An 18,872-nucleotide genomic window follows, 5' to 3' on the forward strand; every position below is an offset into this window, starting at 1 on the left:
TTATTTTTGTCATTTTGTTTAATTCATCTTGCTAATGCCAGTGTACAACCTGCATCATCTACAAAGAAGCAGACGTTAACAAATAATATATTTCAAGGATACAGCTTGATATGACCAGAGGGCAAACCCTGATTAGTTGAGGCAAGTATGGACAAACCATTCAATATTCATTTAACTAAAAATTGACAGAGGATAATTGACCAGAATCCAAGTGTCCTCCATTGTGGTATCTGATTCCCTTAAAGGTTCGTCAAAACCATTTAAATCAATCCCAGCATTCCTTTTGTGGTATGACACCCTGTAGTACAATTTGATATAAATTTATACAATTTTCCTGAATATCAGGAAAATGCTTGTTTCAGGCCCCTCATTCCTAAACTGTTTAACATGTACTTAAGATATTGTCCAGACACATAATGTCAATGGATGATAGCATGATACAATCTAAATTCTAGGGGATAGTTACTGGATACATGAACTATTTGAATTGTGTGAGGGTTGTTTTATTTTTGTAAATCAATTTTGAAATTTCACATGTTAGTGATTTAAGAAGTGTCTCTACGTAAGTTTTCAGTCATAAGAAATTTGAATTTATAGTTTAACTGATACCACAAAAGAATGGTACCACCAAACAACAGAGCTTCTTCAGAAGTCAAATTCATTTTGAATATTTCAACTAAATTCCATATATCTACGTAACATACTGCCATGAAATTACCAAGTTCACTTGCATAAAAAATTAATTTAATAGAGGGACAATGATTCTAGTTGGAATATTCAGATTTCCTCACAGCTCATAAAAATTGGTCCACTGGTACATATTTTACATATAAAGAACAAAATAGTTAGACAAAACCACAAATGTTTGTACCCAATGAAAATAACTTATTCAACAGCATTTGTTGGAATATCAAGCACTTGTATAGGTACTGTTACTACATGAGTTGGAGACATCATTATACCTTGCTCAAGTGAAGCATGATCTTGAACAGCTGTCATATCTAAAGTCTGTATTGCAACACTTTGTCCATCCTCTTGACATGATGAGGGTATGACAAACTGTGTAGGAACTGCATTTCCACTCTGTTCTAAAATTTTAACAACTTGAGGCATGGAAATATTTTGTGCTACCTGACTAGAACTGTTCTGTAACAACTCTACATTAGGAGGAGCCCTCAACTGAATTGTTCGTACACTGTCATTAACTGGATGTACCATTTCTGTATTGATTAAAGATGGCTGTTCTACGTTGACTTCTCTGATAATCTGGTTTCCTAGAGGAAGGGAAATACTCTGTACCAGTTGAATGTTTGGAAGTTGGTAGACTGATTGTTGATGATGAGATAGAGTAACTGTTCTAGGATCATTAACTGTCTCCATTAGGGGTAAAGTAGCGCTACCTCTTTCCAATGTTGGAATAGATATACTATTTTCAGTTGGTTCATTAGAGCCAACTACATAGAATTTTGAATTTTTTCTCATACTTTTACCATGAAGTTTTCTATCATGACTAGTATCCTGATTGCCTGTAGGTATTGAAGGATATGAATGCCTGTCAGGGATTTTCTTCTTCTCAATATTCTGTTGTCTTTTATCTCTCAAAGAAGAACTCTGTAGTTGCCTTTCAGCTTTAAGCAATTCTCTTACAGGTCTATTAGAATAGGTTTTAAGATCTGAGAAAACCTTGCTTCTCTTAGATGATGAGTGTTCTGAATCACCATGAACTGTATGTCTTCTATGATGTGTATCTTTTCTATGGGAAGAAAAACTTTCCAAGGAATACTGAGTGCTTTGTGAAACATCCAAAGATAGCCTGGAACTGGAACTGGTTTCTAATAATTGACGGTTTACTGATGATAGGCTATCATTATCTTGTACAGTATCAAAGTCTAATTGTCGTCTATGATTTTCAAGAACTTGGGTATTATCTGAGGTTTGTACACTCTCATTTCGATAATATCCACCTGAAACTCCTCTGTTTCTGACATGATCTTCAGTGTTTAGCTCTTGATACTGGTTAGGTTGTGAATCATCAAATCTATTCAACACAGTAGAATATTGTTGATTTGATTCTAAAACTACTGAGCTTGTTGGATTTTTCAATCTTAACACAACCCCGGCACTAGACAGATGATGAAGATCTCGGTCTAACTCATCATGGAGACGTCTATGACTATCTAACGAGTCTTTTCTTACAAATGATTCATCACATTTGTCACATCTATGAGTACGCTGAAATTTGCGGTAACTTGACTTCCTGCCTTTAGAATCTTTCCTACTTTCACTTTCTCTATATATTGTTGTTTTAGTATGTGAGCTACTTTCATTTTTACCACTAATTTTATTATTGCTTTTGTAGTTTTGATGATAATGTTCACTGTGTTTACGTTTGATATGTTCTTCCAAACTGTGGGTGTGTCTAGTCATAAAATCACAATGGCTACACACTATATATCTATGTACCACCATATGTCTCCTCAGAACATCCTGTGTAGTACACTTAAAATTACAAATTTGGCAAGTTGTGTCTTGATTCTCTGGTTCATGAGATTTAATGTGGTCCCACATTGCACGTTTTGATGATGTTTTGAAATCACAATGGCTACACTTGGATTGTTTGTCTGGGGAATGGTGAATTTTCACATGTTGTGCCAGGTTTCCTACAATGACATTTAAAATACATCAATTTGGATCAACAGTGTAAACTATACCAAGAGTGATTTTTTGTTGTTTAAGATAAATGTGAATTTGAAGTTGCATGAAACCTGAACGAGAACCTGTATAGCATCTTACAGCAGCCTAAAATAAAGAGATGCAACATTCTACTATGCCTAAAACAAGAGGCTACCAGGTGCCTGAATCGCCTATCTTGTTAATTTTTTTTGCCTTTCAAAGGCAATAACTCTAACAAGGTGGCAATTTTGACTCAAAAAAGATTTTGGTAGGAGTTATCATAAGGATCATTTCCTCAATTGAATGTTTCTTTCTATAGTCTTCAAGATATTGGCTGAAAACTGCTAAAACATACTTTTTCTCCTTTCAAGGACAATTATCATAACAAAGAGTTGTCCAATAGCTTTGATCCAATGGAGACTTTTGTAGGCCTTATAATAAGGATCAATTTGGCAATTGAAAGAATTTGGCTAAACCTATTAAGTTTTGTAGATATATGAGAAAAACTTTTGTTCTAATTTTGGTAACAGTGGCAATGTTTTTTTTATTAAAAATCTGATATATGTAGAATACTCTGAAGAATATTCATACTAAGTTTGGTTCTAATTGGTCTGGTAGTTTCAAAGGATAAGATTTTTAAATAAAAAAACATTAAAAATAGGGAAAAAAATGTTGAAAAAGGGTAATTACCCCAATAAGGCTTAACAGATTAAAACGAAAATTTGAACACAAATTGATCTCACCATATTGAACACTTTTACCCATGGCAGAATTAGCTAAACCAAATGCTTTTGGATATATATGCGAACAACTTTTGCCGACAACTGTTTTATTTTTAGTAAAGGTGGTCATGTTTTTTGATAGATGAAAAAATTCCCACACCAGTTCTATGCAGAATACTCCAAGGAATATTCATACCAACTTAGGCCAGGTGAGCTAAAAAGGGGTGAACCAACTGGTTTAAAACAGTTAAGTGCAACATCCAAACTAGGCTAAACTAGAAGGGTGCAACATCCCATCTGGCCTAATAAAGAAGGGTGCAACATCCAAGCTGTCCTAAAAAATGGGGGTGCAAAATCCCAACTAGGCCTAAATGAGAGAAATGCAGCATCTCAGCAATCTTAAAATAGAAATGAAGAGCATCACAGCTAGTGTTAAAACAGAGGGGTGCAACATCTCAGCTGGAAGTAGTTCAGTCAAAAGTGTTTTTTTTCTACAAACCAAAATCGTTACCCCTACTGAAACTGAAATGTTTACTTAAACCAACAAAGAGTTTTTTTTAAGATTAAACCTTATGATTTCACTTTATAACAACCCCATTTCCACAATTATATCCTAATTTTCTAGTTAGATCATTGTCATTAGTTCTATCAACATTTTGTGCCGTTATATGATGACTCATAATCTTTTTAAGTTAAAGTTGTTAAATGACACTTAAAAATTTTAACACGTACCTTGTGTTGTAAATCTCATCTCACATTCTGTACAATGCCATGGTTTTTCTCCAGTATGCGTCAGGTAATGTCGTTTCAAGTCTGATTTGATCTTGAACTTTTTCTTACATTTAGGACATGTAAATGGACAATCTCCTGTATGTGTTCTGAGGTGGACTGTCAGCTGACTGGAGGTTCGACAACTGTAACTACACAGCTGGCAACTTGAAAATCGAAATCAAAATTACAAATTAGAAAACTACCCAGAAATGAAAATAAATACATATAGATTGTACCTGGCATTTAAAACTTATTTTGCTTTAAACGTTCAACTTTTTGTAGAAATCATTCTCCTTTGATCCTAACATGATAAATAGGACAAAAAAGAATTTAAGTGTAAGTAAACATGTAAAAGACTCCTGTTGTCTGTATTTCCACATTCCATAACATATTTCACAGTAAGAGCTTATCTATATCAGACATGTTCATCCATACTGTCTAAGTATGATACTACATATGGTGGGTTACTTTGGGGGGTGTAAAACTTACAGATTAGTAGGCAAAAAAGTATATGTAAAATTTGGTGCTTCCTATTTTGCAGATGCTTTGTGGTGCACAAAGTACTGAAGCCCAGAGTAATATTTTGTAGATGATCTGTGGTGCACAAAGTACCGAAGCCCAAAGTAATATTTTGTAGATGCTCTGTGGTGCACAAAGTACTGAAGCCCAGAGTAATATTTTGTGGAATTTATTTCGTTTTTAGACAGACCACTAAAATAAGCCAAAAATAGCACCCTGTGAAATTATCCACTATACGGTAGAACAAATTGAGAATATACTTTGGTAATTCCCAGACTACTTTTTACTACAAAACCATATTCCTTTTTCAAATCAAAAGATTTTTTTACATGATGCTACACTATATTACTGTCACCAAATGTACATCTTACGTGTAAGGTCTTTCATCAGTATGAATGATTTCATGTTTCTTTAGAGCACTGCTGTCTACAGCTCTATAGTCACCTGTCAAGTTGAAAAAATGACATTCAATGCATGCAGTACCTACACCACAAATCTACATAAGCTTTAGCTTGTATTTATGGAACACTGTGATAGGCTCTTACAAGAGACCCTACATATGGTACAAAAAACACCTGAAAAAGTATGACTAACATGTGTTTTTGATATATTTAGGACCACTTTGAGAAACATATTTAGAACTATGAACAAATTAATGAAAAACATAAAAATAAAAATAACGAGTAATTATATACTCTCTATAGGATTTTATATCTGTCTGTAATGAGTATGTGTTTTGTGTGATTCGAGAAAACATAAAGTTTTCATGTGCACAAAGTTCTATGTTTCCGTATGATTCGAACATATGAGAACATGTAGCCAATTTTCCTGTGAGATGAGAAAACAAGGTCCCGCATAGATGTCGTCATCAGTTCCTTTTATATGTGGAAAATGCATAAATTGGAAGAACCTGATTTCTTGTTGACTTATATAATTACGAAGGAGTTACTAATCAGATTTAAGGATGGTCAACATGAAAACAAGATAGTCAGAAAAAAAAAATGAAAAGTATGAATACTTCAGCCTTTGGTAGACTGAAGTAAACACATTCTAGTAATAATCTTTTTTTTAAGGATTTTTATATTTAGCCCCATACACCTCTGATTTGATGTAGTGTCAGAAAGGGGGATGACTGCTCTTTTCTCCAATATATACAGTTTGAAATCAAATTTCAAAACCTCTTATTTTCTTTATTTCATGGCAAGAAATTAATTCTCTACCAATTATAGAAAATGTCAGAAATTTATGACTGAATTTTTTCAAACCATTTTCATAAATTCATTTTTACTTTATAAAGTGAATTCTGATAGCTTTTTAATTTGAACCTAGTGTCTAAACAAGAGGCTCCTAGGAGCCTGAATTGCCCACCTGGTTAATTTTGCCTTTCAAGGGCAATAAATTTAACAATAAGCTGTCCAACAAGAAGTCTTTGGTAGGGCTTATCATAAGGATCATTTCACCAATTGAAAGTTTCTTTTAATCTATCATAGTTTTCAAGATATTGACTGAAAACTGTTAAAAAAAGTCATTTTTCCCCTTTCAAGGGCAATAACTCTTACAAGAAGTCATCTGACAAATTTTATCCCTGGACTTTAGTAGTCCTAATAATAAGGATCATTTCAGCTATTGAAAGAATTTGGCTAAACCTAATGGTTTTGGAGATATATACGAAAAACTACTGTCTGACCGCTATGTTCTATTTTTAGTAATGGCTGCCATGTTTTTTGATGGATCCGAATTCCCCACATCAGTTCTATGCAAGACACCCCAAGGAACATTCATACAATGTTTGGTTCCAATTAGTCAAGTAGTTTCAGAGGAAAATTGTAACAACGATGACGACGGACACCAAGTGATAGCAATAGCTCACATGACCTTTGGCCAGGTGAGCTAAAAATAGCAAAAATCGTTGAAAAAGGGCAATAACTCCAACATGGCTTAACATATTAAAACCCAAATTTGACCCAAGACAGATCTCATCATGCTGAACACTTTAACTTGGTCAGAATTTAGCTAAACCTAATGGTTTTGGAGATATATGCAAAAATCTGCTGTCTGACCCCTATGTTCTATTTTTAGTAATGGTTGCCATGTTTTTCAGCAAATCAAAAATCCCCACATCAGTTCTATGCAGGATACCCCAAGGAACATTTATACCAAGTTTGGTTCTAATTAGTCCAGTCGTTTAAGAGGAGAAGAGTTTTGTATAATCGTTAACAATGACAATGGATGACGACTAAAAAACTAAATAGTTGCTCCTTTGTATTAGAATTTACCTAGGACATTCCCAGGCTATAAGTTGGAATAGAGTTGAGTTTATCTAAAACTTAATAGAAGTTAATGAGATTTCTTACTAAACCCTATAGTATTGCATCATCTTAAACTGAACTGTTTTTATTAGACTTTTGATACTTACAGACATTACACTGATAAGGTTTTTCCCCTGTATGTGCTCTAATGTGTAGACGTAATTTATCAAGACGACTAAAAGTTTTGTCACACATCCCACAAGTATAAGGTTTTTCACCAGTGTGTGTCCTTTGATGTCTCTTTAAATCTTTGTAATAGACAGTGGAGTAACTACAATTATCATGACCACAGGCATATTTCTTCTCTCTCTCTTTTGAAGTGGTTGCAGAACTCTTCCTACATAAACCTATATTGTACAAAAATTGCTTTTGCTTCAGTCATTTTGTCACCGTTTGTCCACATTAACTTTGTCCTGTTTCCAAATATCAAGTTGGGCTCATGTTATCATGTTATTCTGTTTATATGTGACATTAACTATAAATTAAATTATATAACTTATTTATTTACATTATCTTTCCAGGTTTAAATTAGTATAGAAACCATTCAAGGTTATTTGGCCATTTTTTTCACTTTTTCTGAATCGAGTAAAAGTAGTGCCATAAAAGGAGGAGCTAAACAGCTAAAATCATATATTACAATTTTTTATTGTATTGTTAAGATGAAATATTGAACATGTGGTCTTGTACTTCTATTTCTGTTTGGTACAGATTCGATGCAAAATTACTTGAAACATAAATTCCTTGAAAATATGAACACATCTCTATGGTAATCTCACAGTCCATAAGTTTCACAACAATGCTGCAAGCTGCTCAGAAAATAGCTTGGGACAAACAGACTGGGTGAAACCTATACATCCCCCAAAACTTTGTTTGTGGGGGTATAATCAACAATTTTCATGATGTCCTCTGAAGTTAACTTGAAAAATGACATTGTAACAATGATTAATTTTTGCAATTTTTAAAATCAAGCTATGAGTTAATTTAGTTTGGCTTGTATACATAAAATTTTTTAATTAAAGCCACTAAATAGTCCTAATTCTATAATAATTTTAAGTACCTGTGTTTGAACCTTTCTTTTTTGTTGATATGCTAGGATATTTTTCTGGTGTATTTATGACTTGTATAATCTGTCCATCTAAAACACCTCTGCTATCTGTTATAAAACAATCAATAGTCTTTCAAGTTCTTAAACATTAAAATACATGTATGTTACATCCTGTTTGATGGATTGTTCTAATAGTCTAACATTTTGTACAATACTTATCCATATCATTGAATCAAAGACTCCTTGACAAAGAGATGACATAACTGTAACCATGTACATACATATTTTTTTCCTTACAAATGAAATAGTTCAAAAAAGGTTTTAAAATACATGCTTTATAAATTTTATTTACCAATAAGATATTGCTTGGAAGTTGATGTTTTAACTTTAACTATCTTTAGACAATAAAACACACAAAAACTATTTTCTTATACTTGACTCATACATATTGTTTTGTTACTTCCAAGCATACAAATTCAGTTATTTTCCATCCATATGCTTCCAAACTTCCTAAATCTTTAGTGATAGCATTACTTGTTGTGTTCTGTTACTTACCAATAGATTGCACATGGACAGTATATTCAGTCTGTCCAGGGGATGTTACTCTAGAATTTATTTTGTCAGGAGATGCCTGTTCTTCTAATGACTACAAAGAAAAGATAACATTAACCATATTGTTTTCCTTGTCATCAGTTTACTTAAGTGCAGTGTTCTCCCATAATTTTTAAATAGCACAGTGCTTGCTGATATGGCACAGCTCTTATGGCCTTCTTCCAAAATTATAGCACATAGTGCATTCTAACTAAAATCAATTACTGATAGTGCTGTGCTAAAAAATCATAGATACAGTGCTAAAATGGCCTGGAGAGAACACTCAAGTGTTATAATTTACCTTTCCTTTTTTGTCTACCTTGGACATGACATTTTATGAGCAACTTGGAGGAAGTTTCTAAAATAGCAAAGGATACTTACCCTACCGGTGCACCTGGTCCATGCTCCTTGTTTTTGGAGGAAACAAGGTTGCTCATTTACTTTTGTTTCTATGTTATTTTGGTTATTTCATGTTCTTCGTTGTGTGTGTCTATTTTGTTTGTCTGATCCTAGTTCCTAGATTGTGTTCTTTTTCATTAACATTCTAATCCTGGCTCCCATGTTTCCCTGACATGGCCTATATGAAGTATAGAAATTCACTAACTTATGTTAATAAGTTGACTTTAGAAAATGAGAACACACAGTAAGTATCCAGGTAGTGAACTCCGTGTGCTTTCCTTTGCAAAGCTTAAATCATGAGTTAGTAGAAAAGGAAGTATTTAAGCACAATCTAGGGAGACTCAATTGTACAACCTAACCATAGTTGATTGTGAGCACTGAACTACCACCATCAATATAAATTAGGTATTGCCCCTAACCGGACTAATACTCCCAAAGCCTGCTGAACCATGTAGATTTGTGGACCAGTATGAACACACCAACTGTATTGGAGGCAACTTTTAAGGGGAATAAACTGACCACTTTTGACACACAATTTTACTGCCATTTCTAAAACACCCAACTCCAAACCGTAACCAGTGCTATTTTTTTTTGACAACACAATGACAGAATATAACAGCAAATTTACTTTAAACATAAATACCTGACAATATGCACATCCCAGTATAGTTATTTAACACATTAAGTTTCATAACAATCATGCAAATTGTTGAGGAGGAGATGGGGACAACACATGAGACCAAGTTTTGCTGAAAAACACCTAAGTTCAACAGCTGTCATTTTCACAATTTTCATCTGAAAAATTATAAATTCCTGATATTACACATATCTCTATTTGGTTACAGCACATCCCACAAAGTTTCATAACAATGCTGCCAGCTGCAAAGAAAATAATACGAATAGACAGACAGATAGGGTGAAACCTATATACTCCTTAAACTTTTTTTTCGGGGAGTATAATGATAAACCATGCTATTGCCAAAAGGAACAGAGAATATATACCATCTTTGGATTTGGTTCAGACACCTAAAAATCCCTATGATAATTTCATTTTTTTTTCATTTTTTTTGTATTTTGGTGTACAAGGAAATGTTTTAATACTACCAAAAGTCATTTACTATCTAAAACTCACCTGTGGTCCAGGTGGAGTTGTGTCATCCTCAGATGCTCCTTTGTTAATTGGAAGAAAATAGTTTCTCTCTGGAGTTTTATGGAGAACATACTGTATCCCTGTTGATGAATGTCTCTCATCCTGTTGCCCTTCAGGAGTTCTTTGCCACTCTAAAACAACAGATGTCTGTCCACGTTTTTCTGCTGATATTAGACCTAGTGTTTTGGGTTGGTTTTCTATCAGGTTTTCATTCATTATTCCTCTTGGTGTTACAGTTGATGTGGGTTGAACTGTTGGGACACAAGGAAAAGTTGTAATTACTGAATTCTGGGAAGACTGAGTACATGGTAGGCTAGAACTGTATGTAGCCTGGTGAGTACCGTTAACAGTGTCTGTCTGGACAACATTGTGTGGAGTCGGTGACAAAACACCTGAACTAACATTGTCATTGAATTCTATATATGATGGTAATAATATAAAATCATGACCTTTCCCATGTTGTCTTGTTGGATCTGGTTCTGTAGTTAAACTGTTGATACCATGTTTACTATCTGAATAAACTTTAAGTATTCTGTCCATGTCATTTGGTTTCAGTAATGAAATAGCCTTAGAACTATCTTCTTTTGATGAATTCTTGGATGTATAACATTTTAATTTACCTCTGTGTAAATCTTCAATGATTTTAGAATTGTCACTTTCATTTGGTATGTTCTTACTTTCCTTATATTTATGTTTATCAGAAACTTTTCCTTCAGCTACATTCTTTGCTGGGCCTAGGTGTGATTCCCTGTTTTCAGTCAGATTCACAGATGTATGGTCAGAAAGAGAATCTGAAGAACTGTCATCATTTGGTTGAATTGATTTGGACTGTTCATCTTTGTGCCTTTGTAAGACTACATGAATTGTGTTTTGTTGAAGGGTTTCTTGTGCTGGGTTATTAGTTGGTACAGTTTGTAAATCTCTTGACTTGGAAGGGTCATTAGGAATTATTTCTTGTGAAGTCTCAGAAGATTGGTGAAAGAAGGGCTGCAGTGACTCATTATTTGCTTTCTCAGTATGTAGAGACATTGGAATTTGGAACTTTGAAAGTAAAGAGTATGATCCATTATGGTCTAAAACCATCTGCAGAGATCTAGTTACAACTGCTGATAGGTCATCTGTGAAAACAAAATGTCATTAAACTACATCATTCTGGATTAAATGGATGTCATATGAGTTAATAAGAGTAATACCTTGTAATACAAATAATCTTATCTAAATACTGGCCTGTATACAAATATGCCCAGAAAAACTATACACTGTTCTAGTTTATAAAAATTGTTACATTTTTTCTTTTACAGTAATGAGAATGGATGAGAGAGTAATCAAGGGAACCAAGGTTATAGCAACAATCAAAAGAATACAATCGAGGGACAAAGAACAGACATGAAAAACAGACATACACAACAAAGAACACAAAGTAACTAAAATCATACATACGAAGTAACAAAAGCAAATGAGCAACTCAGACTCCACTAAAAACTGGGAGCATGGACCAGGTGCACCGGTAGGGTAAGCATCCTCTGCTTTTCTAGAAACACCTGCTGAGTCGCTCACAAAAAGTCAAGTCTGGGGTAGACAAACAAGGAAAGGAAAACTATGACCCGTTGAATAAATCCGTTTTCATGGTGCAGATGGATACACCATAACGATCCAAGACCATAAAACTTCTGTAGTGATGACTTCAATCTTGTAGCAACATAACCCTGTTCCAGAAGCCCATTTGTTAGAGTTCTAGCGCGATACAAAAAGTCTGCGTAGTTTCGGCAAGCTCTGGCATAACATATGAGTTGTGATATGAACACTCCATATGCAGGTGCTGAAGGGATGTTGCCACAGATGAAGGAAAGTTGACAATTTTGAATGAAAAGTCATCATGTTTGTCGCAAAGTTTGATAAATAGTTTTCCTTTACCATAGATTTCTAAGTGTAGGTCAAGATATGAGGCTGACTTCACAGTGTCTGTAGTATCCTTTATCTCAAGTTCTTTTGGGTAGATGCGATATATCAAATCCCCGGAATTTGGATTGTTTAAAGATAATAGATCATCTATATGGATGTAGTGTGTATGTCAAAGAGACAACATGTCCACATAGACGAAAAAAGTTTATTTCAATTACTTCTGCAAAGTATATTTATACATGAATTAACCAAACAATAGGATTTTTTTACAATATGTTTATAGACCTAAATATTTAAAAAAAAAAAAAGAAATTTCAAACAGAATAATCTATAATCAAACTGATCATATACAATTGGTTTTGGTATATTTCCTTTGTATAGTTTACCTCTATTTGAATTCTCCACTGCTGATGAGGTATTGTCAGATTTGACATTATCCGATGTAACAAAAGTGTGAACTCCATTATTAGGATCACTATTTCTTACTGAAGTCTGAATATAGTCATGACCATCAGGTGGTGTACACACAACTGTAGTGGTCTCACTATCAAAACAGTAAACATTAGACTGGTTAAACTGTGAATCTTTATCTGTTACTGGAGACATGGTGATTGTTGGAATGACTAAATTTTTTATTAATGAATCATCAGTAAGTTTTGTGCCTTTTTCAATATCAGAAGACTTTGATATCTCATGACTAACAACTCTGTCTGACATGAAACAAGATTCATTTGAAGGTTTTGTGCAGTCAACAGAGTGTGATATAATATTCTGAGCTATATCATTTGGTGTCTCAGAATGTGAATGTGGTTTTTGAATCTTTATGTTTGTGATGCCTGAATCCTCTTTTTCTCCAACCTTTCCAGTATTCTTGGCATGAAGATCTTTTGATGTTTCATGTTGACCTGTTGTATAACTAGGAATATCCACTGAACCAGGAGAGCTCTGAATAAAAAGATTGAAAATAAACTGCTTATACTTTATGGTAGCCAAAGGATATTTTTCCGTTCAAATGACAAGTTCTATCATTTTTAGCATTTTTAATAACATGTGGTTATAGAAACCATTAATTTTTAGCAACATAGAAAAAAAAATGAAAAGAAAAAAATATTACTAAGGCAATTATTTATCAAAAACAACTTACAGTAATTACTGGTTGTGGTTTTAAGTTGGACTCTGGGTTCTTCAATAAATTTGGGCATGTTAGTCTTTTATGAATAATGAACTCATCTAAATCATTTATTTCTGCATGACAGGCTCCACATATGTGCCTATCCATATTCCTGGAAAAAAAATGTTAAGTTTATTTTTATGCTACTTGAGTATATTGGGGCAACTTTTCTGCTGTACCTGTGTAAAATGTTGTTTCAGGGCCAGTTGCAGCCTGTCCTGTGGTATGAGGGTTTCTTCGTTCCTCATGTTCATTGAAGACTAATAGGTGGCCATTCTTTTCGACAGATCAAAAATCCACACATTTCTAAATCAATTTAAAAAATCTATACATCAAAATGTAGCAAAAAGTATAAGCTTTAAGAATATGATAAATATTTTTGACAGACATTAAAGAAATTTTAGATATTTTGTTTACTGAATATATTTCAAAATCATGTATATAACAAAATATAGCAAAAAGTGTAATCTTTTAAGAATATGTTAGGTATTTTTGACATACATGAACTAAAATACTGATATTTGGTGTTTTGTTACTGGACCATCGTAAAAGGCCGTAAAATTCATGTTACAGAAAAAGTCTGTCCTGTCAAGATTTTTCTTCTTTAACTTACTCAAAATGAAATAATATTTATATCAATATGTACCTATTAGTATAAGCTTTAAGAATAAGTAAACATTATTTGACACATCTTATCAATAATGAAGTCTATTCATCAACATGTCTCCCTTTTTATCGCCATTTTTTTTTATTAGAAAAGTTTGTCCTGTCAAGATTTTCGCTTTATTTTTTGACATTTTCCAAAAACTTTATACCAATAATATCTTCTTTAAAAATCATTTTTTTAATTCCACTGAGTGAAACTAAAGTTATAGCCAAAAATGTGTCGAAAAAAGCCCGTCCTGTTAATAGACCGACCCTTTTTAATTAATGTTTCTTCGGAAGCGTTAACAGGTTTCACCTTCATCATATTAAATAAACAAGTTAGAAAATGTGTGTTTATTTTTGTGTTTCCTAAATGAAATATGATTTAAATGAATGTTACACAAATGACCAGAAATACCTGTCATTAGAGGAGTTTAGATCAGTTTAACTAATCTGATACTGTCGCAAATTCAATCAAGTAAAATATTGCGAGCCTTAACAAGGAACCAGAAATAAAAACTATAATACCAAAACGTTAACGGTTGGTGTTTTCCGTGTAATTCATCACATCAAAGCAGTCTGACTGAAGTTGTTTTTAAACGTTCGTGACTACCCTTTCGGGTCTCACACTGACGGCCCAATTTTTGTGGGCTTTAAATTGATATTAATTTTAAATTTATGCTATTTAACAAAAAAAAAAAAAAAAAAAATAAACATAAAATACTCCCCCTAAAAAAATGCAAAAAAAAAAAAATACAAGAAAAATACAAGGAAAATACAAAATACAAACAACGCAAAAAAAAAAAAAAGAAAACAAAAGAAAAAAAAAAAAACAAAACAACAAAATAAAAAACAAACAAACAAAAACAAAATGACGATAGTAATTCCATATGAATAATGATACAATGCAAATTGTAATTTGGACAAAAACTACAAAGGAGAAAAATTAAAAAAAACAGCTGACGTACGTAGAAGAAATTAAGTGTAACACATACATTAGGGAGTAACCACTTGCCATTTGTTTTATATAGGGGTGGGGATGAGTAGGATGAATTGTTCTAACCTACTTTTTTGGAGAAAATATAGGTCATGCCTTTTTTCGGCGTTCATTTTGAATATGAACAAAACATATCAAGGAAATGATGGAAATTGCCTGTTTTCCATCGAATTTTTTTCCATCAGTCAAAACAACATGGCCTTCGTTACAAACATTTAACACGGGTCAAAATGCCTTCTTTTGCTTTTTTCCCTCAACTATAGAAGAATAATTAGAGGAAAACTACCCATCAGATAAACATAATATTCTGAGTTGACGGGCAGTGTAAAATTTATTTTTTAGGTGGCCATTTTGAAAATGGTTGCCATTTTACAACCATTTTCACCAGTTGCTCAGAATCCATCTTTACGTAAATAGGTGTTGAATAGTGATGACGAAAGATTGTTCTTGGCGGCCATTTTTCCGTTAATTTTTATACTTACTTCTGATTTCAACGATAATTGGTTTATATACTAAACATAGTCTCCTGATATGAATGGTGATGATGAAAATTTTGGATAGCCGTGGTTTATCTCCATGTTATGTTCTTTTTCAGCAAATCTATAGGCTAATGCCCCCTTCAGACCTGATAGAATAACAGGGCATAAAGGTACCCCTGCCTAATTTTTTCCCAGGGGTTCTAAAAACACTTTGAATGCATTTCCAACATTTACAGTGCCTTAGGTACTGTTCTGAGCTTACATAATTCTTCAATATATGCTCTGTGTCAGCAATTTTTTTGTAACATGGTAACAATGCATGATACCCTTAATAACTTACTTAGTTAATAGGGTATGGTTTGTCAGGTGAGCGATTCAGGCTCTTGTTATTTTTTCTTATGACCTGTCCTGCTTTTTCTATTTCTTGAAAATTCCAATTATGCATTTTTATTTCAAAGTCCAATCTAGCCATCCCATAAAAATAAATAGTAGTTCCCTAAATAATTTGTTTGATCTCAGTTTTCGACCTAGGGATGGTCGTTCAGACCGTCACCAATCAAGTAAACCAGGATTCGAACGGTAATAAAAAAGAATAGACACACACAACAGAGAAAATGAAATAACACAAAATTAACACGTATAGAAATATATATACGCTCTTGAAAATGGAAGCATGGACCAGGTCCACCAGATGGGTATGCGCCATCTGCTTTTCTATAAAACGATGACATAGCGACCATAAACGATGACATACCAACCATTCGGTTCGCATGGTGCAGACGGGATACGCCATAACGATCCTCGAGATCAAGATGACGACGGACCATCAGAATTTTGTACTTATGACCTCAATCATGTCAGAGCAACATTCCGCGTAGTTTTGGCAAGCTTTGGCATAACTTTAAACTCTATACGCAAATGTTGAAGGGATGAAAGAAAAGTTGTCGATATAAAACGAGTTTGTATTTTACATCGATCTCTAAGAGTATGTCAACATATGAGACTGACTTCATAGTGTCTGTAGTGTCCTTTTCATCACAGTCACAATTCCTTTGAGGGTAAATGCGTTGTATTAAAGCCCTGAATCTAATATTGCTTAAAGACAAACCGTCACATATAAAATGGAAACTGAGATCAAGGACACAGACGCATTGCAAAATGGAGGGACACAAATCTAGAAAGAGACAGAGAGAAAAAGATGTTACAAATGTAGTTGTAAAGATTATCATGAATATTCAGTGGCAGATCCATGCAGAGATTTTTAAAAGGGAGCCAACATACCGTTGAACTCCAAAACAGTTAAAGATATATCTTCCATGTAACAATACTAAAAACAGAATTTCAAAAGGAGCATATTGACATTTGAATTATCAAAATCGGATCAAAAATGATCTTTTTTAACATATTCTAATGACAACATTAATTTCCCTATTTAGCCCCTTATTTTAAAAATGGGTGAGGCGAAACCTCCGAACTACAGCCCTTTGCCATGTCCGGTCCATAGAAACGATGTGTTAAAATTTCAAAAAGATCGGTTAAGTTTTAATCAAGTTATCGTAAATAAGCAAAAGATAAAGGACACCAGCGACGACAGGATGGTACCATTAAACGACCGGTCGTATAAAAATGACAGGAAAAAAATATTTGCAGATTGCAATTCTATCATCTTGGCTAACCTATAGATCTACACTAGGGATGAAAAGTTAAGCGAAATAAATATGTCATAGTTTATCAAAAAACAAAAACAAAAACAAACAAAACAACCCCAAAAACCCAAAGACAAAAAATACAAACAATAACAAACAAACAACGAGTTCCTTGTTACCATAAATTGAACTGCTTTTAATTGCAGTTATTTTTTCCCTTTCCTTGCATTTGAATACTTTTTGTCTCCCTTTTAATGTTAGTTCTTGAAGAAGGCTAGGAATTGTAAAAATCTATATTTCCATTAATTTACAGAGACCTTCCAATACAAAGTAAATAGTCGGTCTTAAATGATTTCTTGTAGAATTTCTATAAACAGATTTAATATCTGTCTCAAAAATGCTTGTTTTCAACACTTGAGAAAATTTATATTAATCTAAAGGAACTTTTGTAAGATTTCTGTTCTGAAATGAACATATAAAATAATTAATTCTAGAAGTCGATTGTGTTTTTGTCATGCTGCTGTTATGAAAACATGACGCGATGAAGCCGAATAAAATTTGAAAGTAATAACAAAATTGAAAGTTGAGGAATGTGCCCTGTTCTATCTAACATTTTCATTATGCGTACATTCATGATATTTATTCACAACGCAAGCAGTTTATAAATTAAGACATGTAGATTAATCTTTGATGCCATTTCACTTTTCTGCATAAAATCTCAAGTCGGTTAATATCTATCTATTTTAGGATGAGCTAAAATTTCATACTAAATAAATATATGTGATGATACAAAAAAAAATTCTATGAGACAATAACGATAATTAAAAATCAGTATAGAACGATAATGCAAAACAAAACAATACAAAACACAAAACCAAAAAAAAAAAAAAAAAAAAAAAACCAAAACAAACTACAAAAAAAACAAGAACAAAAAAAAAGCAAAACACAAGAAACAAACAAAATCAATAAAAAACAAAACGAAGCAAAAAATACACGAACACATTTAATAATGATGAAATTAAAGTACACAAAAACGGCAACAAATCGATATAATCTGGATACCGAAAGTGGAACATACGGACGAACGGACATAAGGATCACTACATACCTCGACTCCCACCAGATGGGTTGTATGTAAACTTATATGTTTCTGCTCTTATTAACTGTATAATTAAAGTTTCACAAACACTTTTTTAAACGTAATAAGAGCTACGTGTACTTTTAAAATGACACTTCAATCTCGAGGAATATCTATTCAAATGTTATTGATTGATGTAAAAAAATAAACAAAAAAAAACAAATAACGAAACAAAATAAACACACACACACACACACACACACACACACACACACACAACAAAACAAAATCACACCAAAATGATGACATGAAATTAACTATTTTAACCACCAAAATACAAGCGATTATCGTTGTCATATCAATAAAGTAGTATACTCCAAACATCAAATCATAACGTACCAATTGTTTTAGCACCTTCTACCAACACAGCACTGAGTTTCAAAGAAATATCACTAACTGTTTTAAAATCAGCAGAATTACTCAAGTTTGGATGCTGGAAAAGCTGGCTGAAATATAAATGAGTACAAAGAGCATTTAATAGTCAATTAATATTGAATTGTATAACCCCAGTCCAGAATGTAACTGAACCAAGTTCTGATTTTTCGAATTGACGAAGCAGACGCTCATCAACCTAAAGAATACCATATATAACTGCTTACATACTTTCTTTCATCAACTGTCATATTGGCAAAATCCATCATTAAAACACTTTTATAAAGCGTATTTTGATCCTATCGTGTAAATTTAATAAGAATGAATTCATCGCTTATTGGAT

At 33.1% G+C, this 18,872-nt stretch overlaps 1 protein-coding gene across 6 annotated transcripts; it reads right to left on the bottom strand.

Moving 5' to 3' along the window:
* Nucleotides 1–18,667, bottom strand: LOC148615622 (uncharacterized). 6 transcript variants are annotated; one of them, XM_088582040.1, is made up of 11 exons: nt 14,316–14,548; nt 13,432–13,558; nt 12,940–13,026; nt 12,468–12,625; nt 10,162–11,297; nt 8,595–8,685; nt 8,052–8,147; nt 7,102–7,341; nt 5,057–5,129; nt 4,128–4,330; nt 1–2,660 (listed from the first exon to the last, which is right to left on the bottom strand). In XM_088582040.1, the coding sequence occupies exons 3-11, from the start codon at nt 12,978–12,980 to the stop codon at nt 886–888; spliced, it is 3,813 nt and encodes a 1,270-aa protein (XP_088438166.1). In that variant the 5' UTR covers nt 12,981–13,026; nt 13,432–13,558; nt 14,316–14,548; the 3' UTR covers nt 1–885. The 6 variants fall into 6 exon arrangements, with proteins under 6 accessions (XP_088438166.1, XP_088438164.1, XP_088438162.1 ...); XM_088582038.1 differs by lacking the exon at nt 14,316–14,548 and adding an exon at nt 18,497–18,667 and having other exon boundaries at nt 12,468–13,026; XM_088582036.1 differs by lacking the exons at nt 13,432–13,558; nt 14,316–14,548 and adding exons at nt 13,226–13,364; nt 18,497–18,666 and having other exon boundaries at nt 12,468–13,026.
* Nucleotides 18,668–18,872: the final 205 nt, after the last annotated feature.

This window comes from Perna viridis, chromosome 5 (genome assembly GCF_037379345.1).
Source record: "Perna viridis isolate PV_CMFRI_1.1 ecotype Kerala chromosome 5, ASM3737934v1, whole genome shotgun sequence".
NCBI classification, from domain to species: Eukaryota; Metazoa; Mollusca; class Bivalvia; order Mytilida; family Mytilidae; genus Perna; species Perna viridis.

Bases quoted from the DNA above. Each gene is read 5' to 3' on its own strand.
- LOC148615622 (XM_088582036.1), bottom strand. From the start codon at position 13,360: ATGGATAGGCACATATGTGGAGCCTGTCATGCAGAAATAAATGATTTA. The intron at 8,148-8,594 runs GTAAGTAACAGA...GTTTTATAACAG, and splicing joins TGTCCATGTGCAATCTATTG to ATAGCAGAGGTGTTTTAGAT. The intron at 4,331-5,056 runs GTAAGATGTACA...TCGATTTTCAAG, and splicing joins ACTGATGAAAGACCTTACAC to TTGCCAGCTGTGTAGTTACA.